Genomic DNA, 16,794 nt, shown 5'->3' with positions numbered 1-16,794 from the left:
CCCCTCCAAAAGCTGAATTCACTGCACTCTCGGGGGCTCTTCATGCTGAGCATTGTCTGACAGATCAGGAGGGATTTGGAGGTCACCTCCGTCTCGCCATTCTTGATGGCACGTTTTATCAGGTCTGCTTCCACCACCGCCTAGTTTGGTACAGCCGTATGCTGTGTGCTGCACCCCAACTCCAGAAGCTGACATGAGTTTGATATGTAGCTGCTAATTCAGATGCAAGGATGTGCTCTGTGACACCACTAAGCAACTTGTGAAACTCAGCACCCACAAGATAGGACTGTGGCCAGGAATGTAGGAAGCCTGAGAAAAGAGATGAGATGGATCGTTAGCAAGAACATCGACTTCCCCCTTCACACGCAGATTTCGATGAGAGATGCACCTCGCGCACCGGAGATGAGGAGGGGGCTTCCTGGCGGGCGGGCAGGGGGTTCTGAAGCTGTGCATTCAGGGGGTTTCTTCAGACTACCTTGTCAGCATCTGGGCTTGGGGAAATGGGCCTCGAGGCTGGATGCCCCGTTGGTCCAATTCCTCTCATTGAGAAGGTTGTGTATGCAGTTGATTTGACTCATGCTGTGTGTATTTCTATTCCCAACCCCCTCCATTCCCCTTCCCTCAGTCTTATGCATCTTGAAAGTGCTTCCTGTATTAACGTTTTCATTGGAGTATTCAAGTGCATTGAGTTCCACCCCCAGAAGTCATGTTTCTCCTGACACTAATTGGCTTTCAGTGGCCCATCCACTCCCAGTTGTCTCCTTCCGTCATGTCAAGAAGGGTCCTGCACTGTAGCGACAGGTAATTCGAGCATGATGGTCAGGCTGCCAGCGGCTCTGGTTAATTGTCTGTGTTTTCTCCCCCGCCCTCTTTTGTTCTGTTGCAGAAGTTCAGTTCCGTCCCTACAGAACAGACGACTTCATCACGCGCCTCTACTACGAGACGCCCAGGTTCACCGTGCTGAACCAGACCTGGGTGCTCAAGGCCCGCGTCAATGACTCTGAGCGCAACCCCAACCTGTCCTGCAAGCGCACTCTCTCCTTCCAGCTCATTCTGAAAAGCAAGATCAACTCCCCTATGGAGTGCTCCTTCCTGCTCCTCAAGGGACCCTACGACGATGTGAAAATCAACCCTGTGATCTATCACTTTGTCTTTACCAATGAGAACAATGAGACGGATTACGTGCCGCTCCCCATCATAGACTCCGTGGAATGTAACAAACTGCTGGCGGCCAAGAACATCAACTTGCGGCTTTTTATATTCCAGATACAGAAATAGGCAAGGCTTAGTTATGCTGGAAGTTACCAAGAAAGCGCCACTGAACCACAGTTACCTCGTATGGCTGCCTGTGCCAGTTGTGATCTCACACTAATTCGATCATTTGAAAAAAAACAAAAAGGAAACGAAAGCAAAGCGTCTGCATGTGTATGCAACAGCGTAAGCAGTCACCGCCTCCCTCCTCCTTCCCCTTTCCCCATCTGCACTAGGGACAGCCAGGAACGGAGCCAGACCCCTCCTGGAGGGCTGGCATGGGGGGGACTGGCAGCCGGGTGCCCCCTGGTTGCGGCTGAGTGAAGAGCGCTCTGGAACGCAAGTCGGGGAGCCGTGGCTCCGACCCGTTCTGCTGTGCCACGGAGGAGCAGAGGGATGGTGTTGTGGTTAAGTGTGTGGCCATGGTGTTGCAGCGTTGGGGTTGTGGAGGGCGTGGTTTTACCTGTATCTCCTCCTCCTTCCAGCAGCCCCTTGGTGTGAACGAACCCCGATAACTGTTAGCGTCCCATTTCGGTTATGGGGCGGGGAGTGCTGGGGCAGCTCTCTGGAAGACAGGGCTGGGGAGCACGGAGTTTCTTACCGGATGTGCAGCGTGGGGTCTCTCTCTGTTTTACTAGTTAGAATAAAAACCTGGGGATTTTTCAGTCAGTCCTATTTTTCTTTCCTTTCAGAAGGTGCCAGCCAGTGGTTTGGGGAGCTTCTGCCCATGCGGTTGAAGTTCCACCCTCCAGTGGGAAGGGGTGGAGGCAGGGAGAGGCAATGTTACTGTAGTGCATTACGTTTGAAAAAGTTCCAAAGAACCCAACCCCCCATTGTATATAGTTTGTACAAACTAACCCTTCATTCCAGTATTCCTTCCCCTGGCCACGGGGTCCAGCCGTTAACCGTTGCAATGGTTTGTCGTGGAAGAGTCGGAGAGGCACGGTGAGGATGACAAAAGGCCTACACTGGACATTGCACGATCTCCTCTGGAGTTGTGACACAGACCTCCTGGACTGAGCCGGCTTTCCTGGTAATTCCCAAGCAAAGATACCTTGACTGTCTAGGAACGTAGAAGTGGGTTTATTGGACTGTTCTGGTGGCCAGTGAATCAGAACGGTTCGTAGTCCTCTTCCCCCACAAGTGACATCATGGGATGATACAGACAGAGCGCCGTCTCTCAGATTCATTTTGTATTGCCCTTCACGGAGAAATAACCGAGAGGCCATTTCATTTCTTTCCGCAGCTGCGTGCAACATATAGTGCAGGCTGACATTTTACCTGAGACCAGAGGAGCTCCGTAGAAACCGAATCTAAATTCGCTCAGCCCTTTCGGAATGCAGGGTGAAATTCTGTCCCTTTCCGGTTTTGCCAAAACTTGATTTTCTTGCAAAACAGGAAAAGAAAAAAAAAAAAGAGTTCCAGGCTCTTCTAGCAATTATGCAATTTTACAGTGTGATAAATATTTTTTATATATTGACTATATGCCGCATGTTTATGGACAGGGATAGTGCAGCCACTCACCAAATTGTGAAGAGATCTACAGGGATGTGTCATTTGATGCTGTTTTTAAGACGTTTTAAATGTGGGGTGCTACAGGGGGGTGGGTGAGAACTGCATCACAAACTCATTCATACCGTATGTCCAAGGTCAGCCACCTCATTGATGTGCCCATCAAAGAAGTCACGCTGAGCGGTAGGGGTTTTTGTTTTTTAAGGGGGTAACTGGACGAGATTTGATGCAACTCAGGGGCTGGCAGCGTACTCTGGTGGTGTGACCCAGCTGGGGTCACAAGTGGGCTGGCTCTAGACCTCCCCCCCTCTCCCCGCTTCTCTGCTGCCCGGGGCAGATCTGACATCAGGAGGCAGGCTAGACATCAGGAGGCGCTACTTCACAGTCAGGGCGGCTAGGATCTGGAACCAACTTCCAAGAGAAGTGGTGCTGGCTCCTACCCTGGGGGTCTTTAAGAGGAGGTTAGATGAACACTTTGCTGGGGTTGTTTTACCCCAGTGCTTTTTCCTGCCACGGCAGGGGGTCGGACTTGATGATCTGCTCAGGTCCCTTCCAACCCGACCAACTATGAAACTATGATGGCTCCGTGAGCCGGATCCGGCCTGCAGGCTCTCGGCTGCCAACCCCTGACGTAACTGAGGCACGTCTCTTGCGGACACTGCCCTCAGCAAAGCCGTCTTGGTTTCACTTGCTGTCATGCCACCTTCTCCGCTCCAGGTTTTCATTCAGGATCATGTCAGTTTTTCAGCCAAGCTTTTTTACTTTCTGTCATGGGCCTTTCGAAAGGCAAAGGCCTGTGGGAGTCAGAGCCCTTTTGTTGGTAATTTGCCGAGCCTGTCTGCTGTGCCCCCTGGAATAGGAGAATGGTTTGAGCATGAAGCCTAGTCAGTAGTCTTAATGGTTTCTTAGTGCTGTCTTCTAAAGAGTCGTAGAGTGTAATGGTGCCAAGGGAAGGTCTTGCTGCCACGTGCAAGCCACTCGTTCAGACTGCTCAGCCAGGACGGAGAAAGGAGCTTTGTGAAATGCTCCGCGAGAGCTGCTGGTGTTCCTCCCCAGGCCGAGGGCTGGTGGCAGAGCCAGTTCCCATAAGGCTTGGCCCTTCCTTCCTCCTCCCCCTCCTCCACTCCCATGGCCCTAGATGTGAGCGAGCAATGCCTGGTGCTGGCTAGCTGCAGTAGCGAGCTGTCAGCTGACACAGGCACATCCATCATGGAGGAGTAAAAGCTCCTTTAGCTTTCTGCTGATGAAATACCAAAGAGCCATTTCCCCCTTCACTGAGTCCTTCTTCGTTGTGGTCAGAGGTTGCATACTCGCCTGGCACACAGGAGGACCGGCGCTTGTCCTGGGCAAGGGTTTCCAATGTGCAAGAGTTACCCCAAGGCTGCGTTGAATGTGGAGCAGGACAGAGCCCCTAGTCCAGTCCTAATGAGCTTTCTTGAAGATGAATGTAATGTTTTCCCAAACAGGCCATCTTGGGGTTCCCTGTCGTGTGTACCGATGGCACCAACCAGATCGCTGCTGGATAGAGTACCCTGTGCTGCCACTGGCTTCCTTGGTGGTGGGCTTCTGAGATCCAGTGAGTTGCAGGCTCTGTCTGAGGCCAGATCAGGAAAGACGGTGCACTCGGATTGAAGCATTGTGGAACAATTGAGCTGAGATCTGAGCCCCTGGCTTAGTGCAGTCTGGAGTGGCGTCTCTTGCCTGACTCCCAGGGGAGAGAAAAGGACAATGAGCAAGCTGGCATTGCAGTTGGCTTCCCTTGTTCCTAGCCTGTGGTTAGTGCAGGTTGTTTCTGGGTGTCAAGCACACAGAGGTTTAGCAAGCAAAGAAAAGCTTCGCACATTGTGCAGTTATGGGCTGGCCCAGACAGCGCGCTGCGAGCAAAGTGGATTTTGCTGTGAGGAGCAAGGACTGTACTGCAGGCTGGTGCAGGCCACCATTTCCTCTGTCATTTGAACCTTGTTACTACTTATTCACTGGTTTGAACTGGACTAGACGGCCCCAGGAGTACTGGAAACCCCTGACACTGCTGTGCGGTCAGCGCGGGTCCCGTGTTCTGCAGACACTCTGGAAGAGGAACGTGGATGGGTCACGTGTCCATGTGAAAGTGCTCGCCTTGCCACATGACATGGACACATGCCCCTCGTGCAGAGTACGCTGTTACTGTGGGGTATTTGGGGAGGCAGTGCCATTGTAGTATAGGTGATCGAAAGTGATCTAGAAGCATCTTGCATGTGAATTTTGGGAATCCAAGACCGCCAGCCCTGGCATTGGTGAAGTACAGACTTGCCTTGTCTTGCCATGTTTTAAGAGGTTCACAGTCGAATGCAAAGACCTCATCTGCCTCGAGGAAGGTTTCCATCTAGCACAGCTGTAAAACACCCCGTTCTGCCGTGGACATCTCTTTGGAAAGAGTTGAGACCATTCGTCCCCATGATGCTGAGGATGAGATTTAGTTAAAGCCACTAGTCAAACAAAGCAGAGCACCAGGCAGGGGTATTTCTCTTCCACCCATGCCCCTTTCCTCGGCCACAAGGGCAGAAGGGTGAATATTTACCAGGGTGTTGGTTAATGTTCAGCTTAGTGGTGCTTTCTGTTTTGTATCGATCAGAGGGCATCCACCTTCTTGGAACCAGAGCCACCTGGAGTGGACTGGTGTAGGTGCAGAACCTCCGTACAAACAAGCTCCGTATTCGTTTGATCTCTTGAAGTCACCATCGTTCCCTCCTCAAACCAAGGCAGAAGCTAACGGGTAGAAGCTTCCCAAAGCAAATGGAGTATCCTCAGAAGAACTCCCTGTACCTGAGAAGCCCCCTTCCCAGCCCCAAAGCAACGCACGTCTTGGTAGAAGAGAGGCCTCTTTGCTGGGGGGCTTGGGAACATGTCATGGGAGGGCAGAGAGATGTCGTCCCGTGGTAGGGACTCCTCGGGATCCTGCTTGAGAACTTCAGGCCAGTTCATCAGAGCATACTCAGGGGATGGACAGCGACAAAGCTGTATTGGGAGCAACGGGACGCTGGAACTGCTCCAGCCCAACATGCCCGTACAAAGGAGGGAGCTCCTCCATACCGCTCCATCTCTGCTGTCTCAGCTACAGCTCGGCAGTGTCCTCTGGATGACAGTGCACTTGCTGCAGGTATCATTCATGGACAGCTTCTCCTCTCCGCCGGTTGCTTGCTGACTCAACCGTTGTATAGCACAACGGGCTGCCCCACGAGGCACTGGGGCAGCCTGGGACCTTTTCAGGGTAGAATGGTTTTACGATGTCCTCTCTCTCGTTTCCTTCCTGGGATTTTTCAGGCTGGTATAACCCTGCTCGTGGCTTAATCTCTGTTGTTCCCCTCTGACTGTTCCTCCCTCCCCTGAGTGTCGCGTGAGTGCCGGAGGGTTTCTGAAGGCAAGTGTCTCTGTTCAGTAGCTCTTCTCCCAGGCAGCTGGAGCCCAGGACAGGCAGCAGCTGTGCCCAGCTGAGCTCTGCTGGTGGGTAGCATCACCAATGGTGTAGGACGGAGTTGCCAGGCACCAGCAGACTCTTCCTGCCAGTGGGTCCATGCTGCCCAGCTGAGCGCCACGATGCACAGGGCCTGAGTCCTCTGCCTGAACCGGCTACAGAATGGACACAGGTGTTCTCATCTCCGTGACGGGGGCAGCTTGTGGACGGGCATTGCCGGCATACTGTAGCGGTGGCTGCACACAGCAACTCCAGCTGAGGCAGGGAGCCGTGCAGTACTGGGACCGTCTCCAAGGTGCGTGTCACTGTCTCCACTGCGTGCGAGTCCTTAGATACCCTTTGCTATGTGCCTTTGATACCTGCCATCACTCCCAGCACGGCTGTGCGGAAGGGGAGACGATCTCCCATAGAAGCTGGCCATAGTCCCCTCCACCTCCCAGGCCTTGCGGAGAACTAGTCGTTCCCAGCGGTAGTTGTCTGGAAAAGTCTAGGGCACCGCAAGCGCCCTGAAATGGCTGGAGGGCATGGCTTGAGGAGGGCAGAGAGGTTTGGTCACCACTGAAATTTCCCATTCCCTTCCTGCTGCCAGATCCCTCACTTGGGTCGGCGCAGGGGGTTGGCCAGTGCAGACCTGTTTTGCCCACGTCTGAAAGGCACTCCTGCTGTGGGGCGAAGGCCATGGGTTAAAGGCTGATTTTCCCCTCTGCCCCACGCCGCTCTGTGGCCAGCCATGGCCTGGGACACAACTCTAGCGTGTCAGGACAGGACGCACAGCCTCCCCTGGCGGTTACTCTCGGCGGCTGGCCCCACTAAGATCATGGCCTGTCATGTCTTTGGAAGCCAAGAGGCAGGAGCCTTCTTCAGCAGTACAAAAGTCCTGGCCATGGTAGCACGCAGAGGAGGGAGGCTGGAGACGTTGGCTGGAGAAGGTGCGGTGTGGCGAGGGGTGAGTACCCAGACTGCCAGCTCCAGCGTGGCAGCTCCTAAGAGTCTGGTTGTTTTAGGGTCCCAGGGGCAGCGACCATGGCCCCTGCTGGGTTGGATGTTTTAAATGGCCCTTTCTGAATCATGGCGCGTGTCTGGGAGCCCCTGGCCTCTGCCAGGCAGATGATGGTCAAAAAATTGTAAATAATGACATTTTTGCATCGCTTCTCCCTCTCCGCCCACCCCCTCTCCCTGTCCCCTCCACTCCTTTCCATAGGTCGCCCCGTTCCTCTTGGACGTTGTAAAATTCATACACAGTAGCTGAGCCTTACCTGTCTAGTACTGTGCTAGACAAATAAAGATTGTAGCATGTCTCTTCATGCCAGGGCTGGTGACTGGCAGACCACAAACCTCCTTGCAGTATTCACTGTGGGTAATTTATTTAACTAGTGAATGTAGAATTAAACTAATTTAAACACTAACGGTTTGTCTGCAGGGTCGTGTGTCCTCTCTGTTAAGGGGCTGAGTCTCTTGTTCCTGTTCCATTCGTTCTTTCGCTATCACTGGCCCATGGAGCAGGGCCGGCGGCCCTGGGGCTTGTCTGGGGGAGCTTGTTTCCAGCCAGTGACATTGCTGCGTCCCCAGGCCCAGGCTGGCAGGGAGTGCAGCAGGCCGAGGCAGGGGCGCATGGCCCACCCAAGCCCACATAGCCCTGGCCTTCACCCCCCACGGCAAGCCGCCGCCTCCTGCTTCACGGGAACTGAGATTTTAGGTTCATTTTATTTTGGAAATGCAAGCGAACAGCGAGGGCGGGTTTGGAGGCTGTCGGGAGCGGTTTCTTCTGTTACTTTCGTGGTCTGCGTTCTGTTGGAATAGTTTCTGTATGTAACTGTAGTAAAAACGAACGAACAAAAAAAAAGAGCCAACCTCTCTGTGTCCGTGTCTGCTTGACCACAGCATCCGCCTCGCCCCTCTCCAGGAGCTGGCCACCGCAGGGGGCTCGGCCCAGTCCCCTGGCATCCTGCTGAAGAGATCAGAGCCGGGCGGCACTACACCTCCGTAGGGAGCTGATGCCAGGAGGGCAGGCGGGGCTGGTGGCAGCAGGGGCTCTCCAACGGGTCAACGGCACCGCAGCGGGTTTGAGTGTCTGCTGGCAGATCCCGGTGGCTAAACTGTCCGTGGCTACGGACACGGGTTTGCCCACTGCTTTCCAGGCCCTGCGGGCAGGTCAGAGAGGAAGCCCCATGGTCTGGAGACCAGCTCTACCTGGGCACTCAGATGTGGTGACATGCCCCTGCCACCCCACTCTACTCCACTGCCCCGCGGCTGAGTCTCCAATCACAGTGCATGTTCCCAGCCCAAATCTAGGAGGACAGGACGGAGGGAGGGACCCGCAGCAAGGGGGACAGCCCAGAGCTGACAAACACCAGGTCATGCCCATGGGACAGAACGACCTGCTAAGGCTGAGAAGTACCAGCTCGACCTCCTGTCTGGGGTTGCATCCGCTCCACGCAAACAACCCCACCTCCCGTGCCAGCCCTGAACTTCCTGGGGCTCATGACCCTACTCAAAAGCGCCACAACCCCCCTTCGGGGTTACAACCCCTGGTTTGGGAACAGCTGCTTCGGGACTTGGGTGTGTGGAGGTCTGTCAGAGCTGCCTTGGGTAGAGCCTCCCGTCTCTGCGTACAGATCAGCCACGCTGGAGAAGCCATCACAGCTCTTGGTAAGTCCTCCCCAGGTGCCGTCATGGAGTTCAATTCGGATTAGGGTTCACGGGAACACAACTTGGGGCACTCCTGCGCTGAGCCACCCACCTCACTGCACCCGTCCACGTACGAAGCTCCAAGTGCGTCCCTGGGGGCGCCCCCCGTCAGGCTGACCCCCTTCCTGGAGCACAGCTGAGAGCTTGGGGTAACCACTGCCACCACCCAGGGGTCTGGTCTGCATCCGGGCCCTGTGCCGCCTGTGATACAGGCCAGGTAGACCTTGAGGGTGCTTGACACACTGCGAGAACTTGGGGTGCTTCCATAAGCCCGAAGCACAGAAAGTAGCCTCCCTTAGCCAGCCGAGCATAGGGACTAGAAAAAGGGGTGTCCAATTTGGCAGACAGCCAAATCAAACCACTCACATAGGTTTAAACCGTGTGCAGGACCTCCACCTAGCCCAGGCGGTGTCCCGTCCCACCAGGGTAGTGCCCTGCTAGCCCTGGTCCCAGCAACGGGGGATGATCTCGTGGGGGACCCACGGGTGCACAGCGACCTGGGAGAGGTGACCACCACTTGGTAGAGTTCACGATGCAGTGAAGGGTGGGGAAAATAACCAGCGAGGCCAAAGTGTTAGACTTCAGATGGGCTGGTTTTACTAAACTTGGAAGACTAGTCAGTGAGGTGGCCGAACTCGGGAGCATCAAGCAACGGGGGGTCCAGGAGGGGTGGTGGTTTCTCAAGGGAGTGATCCTTGGGGCACAAAAGGAGACTATCCCCTTACACAGGAAAGGGGGCAAGGAGACAAAAGAGCCCCTTGGCTGAACAGGGAGCACCAGAAAAGCCTGGGGGCAAAGAGAGATGTACAGGCAGTGGAAGCGGGCAGCCACCACGGAGGCGGGCACCGCCCCGGCGCACTATTGCAGGCAGGCAGGCAGGCCGAGGCGGGGCTGGAGCTCAGGCTGGCTTCAACAATCCAGGACAATAAAAAGTCCTTCTACAGATACACAGCGAGCAGCAGGAAAGTGCAGAGTAGCACAGGGCCCCTGCGGGACAAATCAGGACACTTGGTGGTTGTCGCGGGGAAAAAGGCAGAGCTCTTCAATGAGTTCTTCGCTTCCGTATTCCTTAATGCTGACCGAGACAGCCCCCCAATTAGATGTCTGGGAGGCACCAGACCACCAAAGGTTAGTGCTGACTTGGTCAAGGAGCACTTGGAGGGGCTGGATGGACACAAGTCAGCCGGCCCGGACGACCTCCATCCACGGGTGCTGGAGGAGTTGGCCAGCGGCATTGCTGAGCCGCCGGCACGGCTGTTTGAGCTCTCGTGGTGCTCCGGCCAGGTCCCCGAGGACTGGAAAAGGGCCAACGTGGTGCCCATTTTTAAGAAGGGGAGAAGGGAGGAGCCGGGTAATTTTAGGCCAGTCAGTCTTACCTCTATCCCTGGGAAAACACTGGAAAAAATCATCAAAGAGCGCATTTGTGCAGGCCCAGCAAGGGAAACGATGCTGAGGGGAAACCAGCACGGGTTTGTCGCAGGTAGGTCCTGCCTGACAAACCTTACAGCCCTTTATGACCAGGTCACACCCTGCCTGGACACAGGAGCGGAGGCCGATGTCGTCTACCTGGATTTTAGGAAGGCTTTCGACACAGTTTCGCATCCTATTCTCATTGGGAAGCTAAGGGGCCGTGGAGTGGACGCCTGCACAGTCGGGGGGTGGCAACTGGCTCGGGGACCGCACCAGAGTCTTGGCTTGGAGGGAGGTGGGCAGTGGGGTCCCACAGGGTTCGGTCCTTGGACCAGTATTATTTAATATCTTCATCAGCGATTTGGACGAAGACGTGGAGAGCACCCTCTCCAACTTCACAGATGATACCAAATTATGGGGCAAAGTTAGTACACCGGAGGGCAGGGAGCAGATACAGGCCGACCTGGACAGGTTGGATCAATGGGCAGAGAGAAATAGGATGCAATTTAATAAAGATAAATGTAAGGTACTCCACCTGGGAAGGAGGAACCCCAGCACACCTACAGGTTGGGGAACGACCTCCTCAGCAGCTCAGAGGCTGAGAGGGATCTTGGAGTCATAGTTGAACATGAGCCGGCAGTGCAACGAGGCCATCAACAAGGCCAATCACACCTTGTCGTGCATTAGCGGATGCACGACCAACAGCTCGAGGGAGGTGCTGCTCCCCCTCTATGCAGCACTGCTCAGGCCGCGGTTGGAGTACTGCGTCCAGTTCTGGGCGCCGCACTTCAAGAGGGACACGCAGGATCTGGAGAGGGTCCGGAGGAGGCCACCCGCATGATTAGTGGTCTCTGTGCAAGACCCTACGAGGGGAGGTTGAGGGATCTGGATCTCTTCAGCCTTCACAAGAGACGGCTGTGGGGCGACCTTGTAGCCACCTATAAGTTCATCAAGGGAGGACAGTGGAGAATTGGACATGCACTACTTACCAGGGCGCCCCTAGGAGCAACTAGGAATAATGGGTACAAACTAGCAGAGAGTAGATTCAGGTTAGTTAGATGTTAGGAAGACATTTTTCACAGTAAGGGTGGCCAGGATCTGGACCAGGCTGCCAGGAGAGGTGGTGCAGTCACCTAGCTTGGAGGCCTTCAAGAGGAGGCTAGACAGTCACCTGGCTGGGGTCGTCTGACCTCGGTCCTCTTTCCTGCCGGGGCAGGGGGTCGGACACGATGATCCTTCGTGGTCCCTTCCGACTCGACAATCCGTGAATCCCTGTCCCGGCGAGTCCACCATGCCTGTTATAGTGGAGAGCTTTATTGGTTAAAGAGGGTAGGCTTGGGGAAGGGTACAGGATGGAGCAGCACCAAAGAATAACCCAGAGCAAACCGTGTCAGCTTAGTAGCTGTTTGACACACTTCTGCATCACGGCACGCCACATCTCGATCGGTCCCACGTAGTTACTCACTTCAGCATCCAGGGAGGGAGGGAGGGCGGGCGTTGCAGATGTTCCAGTTGCTGCGGTGGGTACCAGGGCTGCTCCCCCCCGCCCGGGGGCTCTCAGCTTAGGTACCCCTTTGACATCACCTTCGAGACCCAGGCAAGGCCCGGTGTTATTTGATGCTGAACAATTAAAAACGCATCACTGGTCACCTAGGAGAGTGACCTGGGCTCAAGCCCCCGTGCCATGAGGTCAGGGCTGACACGAGAAGTGAAGTTCCCACCCTTACCTGAAGTCCCCCACCGCCACGGGACCCCGGGGCAACCGGACTGACGGACAGATTTCATAGATTTCATAGACATTCGGGCTGGAAGGGACCTCGGGAGATCATCGAGTCCAGCCCCCCGCCCAAAAGGCAGGAAGTCAGTTGGGGTCACAGGACAGGTGAGAAGGCAACGGCAAGGGAAAACCTGGTAGAAGACAGCGGGAAGAAACAGATGGCATTTGTCCACAGTTGCGCTGTTCTGTACCCGACGGGCAGCCCCGTCCCGCCCGGGTGGGACCCCCGTGTAAGGCAGGGCCAGGCGAAGGCCACCGTGGTGGAGACGCAAGGAGAGGCCTGTACGAGGAGGGGAAATGCAAAGGTTCGGGAGAAGCAGGGATGTAACAGGCCAGCGGGGACAGGGGAGGTGAGCTGGGGTGGGCCGTGAAAGGCAACCGGCCCCGGTGAAAGCCATGTTATTATGCGGGTTGCTCCCGATGGAAGAGCAGAGACCGTGAGCCCAGAATCCCAAAATCTTTGGGCCTCTCCAAAGTCTCCGGGGAGCTGGAGTCCCAGACTGCCCGGCCGTGGCCAGCGAAGACCCAGCCCACGCTATTATTCCCCGTCTGCGCGGCAGCCGGCGCCTGAGCCACCGCAGACGGCACCTGCTGCAAGTGAGAGGTGCCGTGGCGGGGCAAGCGCCGGGGGGCATCCGGGGCTGGTGAAGGCCGGCGGCTTGCTCTGACGGAGCGGCTTCAACCTGCAGCAGAGCCCGTGGAGACGAGCGCCGAGGAAACCTGTCCTGGGTGTCGGAGTGGGCAGGCACCCCGCGGCACAACCACCAACGTCCAGTTGCTGCCACCTCTCGAGTGTCCACTGACAACGTTTGGTGGAAGCAGGACGCTGGCAGCCGCGGCCCCCCGGCTTTCCCGGGGGCAGGGGGTGTGATGCCGGGGGCCGTGTCGGGGGTGACGGCAGTTTTACCAAGACTTGAGACGATGGTTTGTCCGGGCCGGTTTGCACAGGGCTGGTCCTGCCTCAAGAGGGGTTGACTGGATGTGACCCTGCAGCTCTCTGCCAGCCCCACGGCTCTGTGACACTGACGCCCAATGTGGGTCTGGATCACGTCGTGTGGCTGCAGGAGGTCCCTCGGGGGTCTGTGCTTGGACCCGTGTTTTTCAACATCTGGGATGGGGGAGTGAAAAGCTCGCTGGCCAAGTTTGTGGATAACACCAGTTATGGGGCAGCGTGGCCATGCCAGATGATAGGTTGCAGATACGGACGGACCTGGCCAGGCTGGAGCGCCGTGCAGACCGGAACCAGACCTCGTCCAACACTCAGAAGTGCAAGGTGCTCCATCTGGGGCAAATAACCCCCACCAGACCTACAGGCTCGGTGGCAACAATTTGACTTGCACCACGACCGAAAGGGACCTCGCACGAACATGAGCCATCAGCGCGATGCAGTGGTCAGCAGGGCAAACACCACGCTGGCGTGCATCAGCGTGTAAAACCGAGGCAGTGATACTCCCGCTGTGCTCCGCGCTGGTGAGACCGTAGCTGGAGGACCGTGTCCGGGTCTGGGCACCGCACTTCAACAAGCACGTGGGAAAACTTGCGAGGGTCCGGAGAAGGGCCACCCGGGTGAGCAGGGACTTGCCAGACAAGCCCTACCAGGAGAGGCCGGGGGACCTGGACCTCTTCAGCCTCCAGGAGAGCGGGCTGAGAGGGGACGCGGTAGCGGCTTACTGCTACATCAGGGGAGCGCATCGAGGCCTCGGTGAACAACTGTCTCGTGCCACATTATTTATACACATGGTGATTTTTGCCACTCAAAGCGGACTAAGGTCATCAATTAATACAAGTGACTAACTTTAAGGCAGTTTTAAAGTGGCAGAAATCACCTTAATTAAAGCGGCTTGCATGTGTTTTCAATGTAGGGCGAAACGCGGTAGTGCATCACAACACCTCATTCGCTTTACCTGCAAGTGCACAGAACCGGGGTTTCCAAGCCGTAATTAGGAATCGTTACCGCCAGGTGTAGCTAGGTGCTCTGCGGCTCGCAGCAGCTCACTTCAACCCCTTCTCCTCTGTAACTGGGGGAAGCGGGCTAAACCCCTGCGCTCCCCTTCACGGCGAGGGGGGAACCCCCCAAGAGCCCTCCCTGAAGCCCCCCAGACCTCGGACAGCATTGGGGGGCACCAAGCACCGCCCAGAACCATAGCTGGGTCTCTGCCTGGGGCTGCAGCTTGTGCCAGCGTGCGGGTCTGAGCTCAGCCCCGGAGACGCCCCCCAAATCCCCCCCACACGGTGCCCTCCAGGACCTGCTAGGACCACGCGGGTCGAATGAGCCAGCGGCTGGAAACAGCAGAGCCTGTCTTCACGCTAGCAGCCGGGCGATCGGACCGTGCAGGGGGAAGCACAAAGCCAAAGTGCGTTTCTGTTCTGCTCTTTTTATACTTTACACCGAGCCCATCGCAACCACTCGTGCCCGGTGCTGGTGCATCAGTGCGGCTCGTCCCAGCCCCCTCCACGCCCTCCCAGGTACGTCCCGGGTGTCCTGCCATCCCGCAGGCCTTTCTTACCCGCTAGGGCAGGTCGGGCCCAGGCTCCAAGTGTCCTGCAGCGCTCTGGTGCTTTCCCCAGACCTTTACCCTAGAGCTGAACTCCTCCTGCTCTTGGTCTGGCTCCCGGCCTGCAGGACTTTCCTCCGGGGCAGCGGGAGAGCACGCTTGAGTTCACGGCCCTCGGGCTTGGTGCAGTCTGGCAAGTCCTACGTTTTGCCACCTCTCTTCAGCTGCTCGCAGAAGTCTAGTAGACTAGTGAGGCGTGATTTTCCTTTACAGAAGCCCGGCTGGCTTGTGCCTCTTGTAACGAGCCACGGGGGCTTATAAACATCGTTAGTGTTTCAGCCCACATCTGTCTGCTCTGCCCTTGGCATGAGGAGGGGTGGACTCGGGGCCCAGCATCTCAGACCCCTGTCCGGACAGGTGGAGGCTGCTGGTGGGCTGTCGTGCACCCAGGACGGGGGACCAGCTGCCTCATTCCCGGCTCCACGCCCCGGTCATCTCGCTGTGAGCTGCCCAGGCAGGGACTGTCATTGCACCAGGGGCAGCATGTGTCCAGCTCGGCCTACAGAGGAAATCCCATTGACTAGGGGGAGGACGGACCGCACGTGCATGCCCCTCGCTGCTCGCAGAGCGCTCTTGGCTGTGACCAGCCATTGCAGACCCGCCGGCGCGTGCCCAGCCAGCACGGGGCTTTGCCCCTGCTGAGTTACAGGACGCTTTAGCCACGCTGGATTCCCCAGTTTTGTCCCAGCTCAAAGCCGAGTTCCTGTCTCTGGAAGCCACCAGGGCCGGGACCTCGGAGACGTGAGAGCCCCAGCACGGCACGGGAGCCGGGGCAGGCTGCCCCTGGGGAAAGCCGTAGCCCAGCCGCTAGCGGGCAGAGATTTGCTCTCCGCGTGGCATCATGGTGATGTGGCTGCAAAGTGAGGTGGCTGCAACCCGTCACACGGCCCAGTCCCGTTTTGGATACCCGTGTCCTTGGCCCCGTGGCACCCGGCTGGCCACGGCGCTGCCCTATGGGCCACTGCCCACAGACACAGTAGCCTGGGGGGGACCTTTGGGCAGCATGCCCCAAATTAGCCCCGTGCCTTCCCCAAGTGCCACCCCCATCCACCTTCCCAGCCCTATCTGCTGCTTTGCTTTCTGCTCCCTGCCCTCCGCCCCCAGCCTGATCCATTGCTCCGACTGCTGCTCTCTGCCCAATCCGCTGCTCTACTTTCTGCTCCCTGCCCTGTGCTCCCAGCCCAATCTACTGCTCTTTCTGCTCCCATGCCCTCTGCTCCCAGACTACTCTGCTGTCTGCTCCCATGCCCTCTGCTCCCTGCCCGATCCATGGCTCTGCTCTCTGCTCCCTGTCCAGCCCACTGCTCTGCTCTCTGCCCAATCTGCTGCTTGTGGCACCTGTGCCCCTTGTTGGCCACCGACACACGCAGGCTTTGGGCAGCCCTTTGAGCTTGCCACCCCGCAGCAGCAAGGCGCATAGTCCAGTTACACACAACCTTCGTCCCCTTGGCACGTGGCATCTTTCAGTCACCTCGAACGCTCTTGTGATCGTATGAGGTCCCTTCCAACCCGAATGTCTATGAAATCTATGAAACTATCTCCTACCTACATTGCTGGTTGGGCCAGCAAAAGAGCTCATTTCTGGACCATCACGGCAATGACATGGCTCTCATGTGGCCGACGCCGTTCAGTGCATCGTGGCCCGACCCAGGACATTCACCCTGCCTGTTTCTTCCACATCTGGCTGACAGAGAGCGACCGCAGGTGCCAGCGGGGCTGTTGCCCGTCACATCCAGAAGCACCAGAGTTTTCTGGCAACCAACGCAGCCAAGAGGAAATATCCAGAGAAGCTGTGACCTTCTGGCCACAGAAACGCTGTTCCCTGCTTGCTGTCACATGACAGTCACCCCCAACAGCCCCAGGCGTCGTCCCCGCCCCTGCCCCCAAGATACAGTGGAGCCGTGGCCACCAACATCCTGCTGCTGCCAGGGGGGTCATGGATGCCCAGGCCCAGGCCGTGCCCCCGCTGTAGAGGAAGGCAAAACCCCCCAGTGCAGACCAGTCTGAGCAGGGGGGAAATCCCTTCCTGCCCCAGTGCAGCGTGGGGCTGAGCCCAAGTGCTGGGGAAGGCCCTCCAGCTGGGACCCTGCGGCACTGGTGCCAGCAGCATTGGCACAGCCCAGCCCCATCCCCAGCCCAGGATGCAGCCA

General features: G+C 56.9%; 1 protein-coding gene across 1 annotated transcript in view; it reads left to right on the top strand.

The window, feature by feature from the left end:
* ZFTRAF1 (zinc finger TRAF-type containing 1) overlaps positions 1-8,064 on the top strand; it is a 37,409-nt gene extending 29,345 nt beyond the window's left edge. Inside the window, exon 4 of the mRNA XM_059723663.1 lies at positions 887-8,064. Within this exon, the coding sequence (XP_059579646.1) occupies positions 887-1,278 (392 nt within the window). The 3' untranslated portion in view covers positions 1,279-8,064. The remainder of the gene's footprint in view (positions 1-886) is intronic.
* Positions 8,065-16,794: the final 8,730 nt, after the last annotated feature.

This window comes from Alligator mississippiensis, chromosome 3 (assembly GCF_030867095.1).
Source record: "Alligator mississippiensis isolate rAllMis1 chromosome 3, rAllMis1, whole genome shotgun sequence".
Classification (NCBI taxonomy): domain Eukaryota; kingdom Metazoa; phylum Chordata; order Crocodylia; family Alligatoridae; genus Alligator; species Alligator mississippiensis.
Note: the sequence above shows the minus strand (reverse complement) of the source record. Positions and strands in the feature narration are given on the sequence as shown.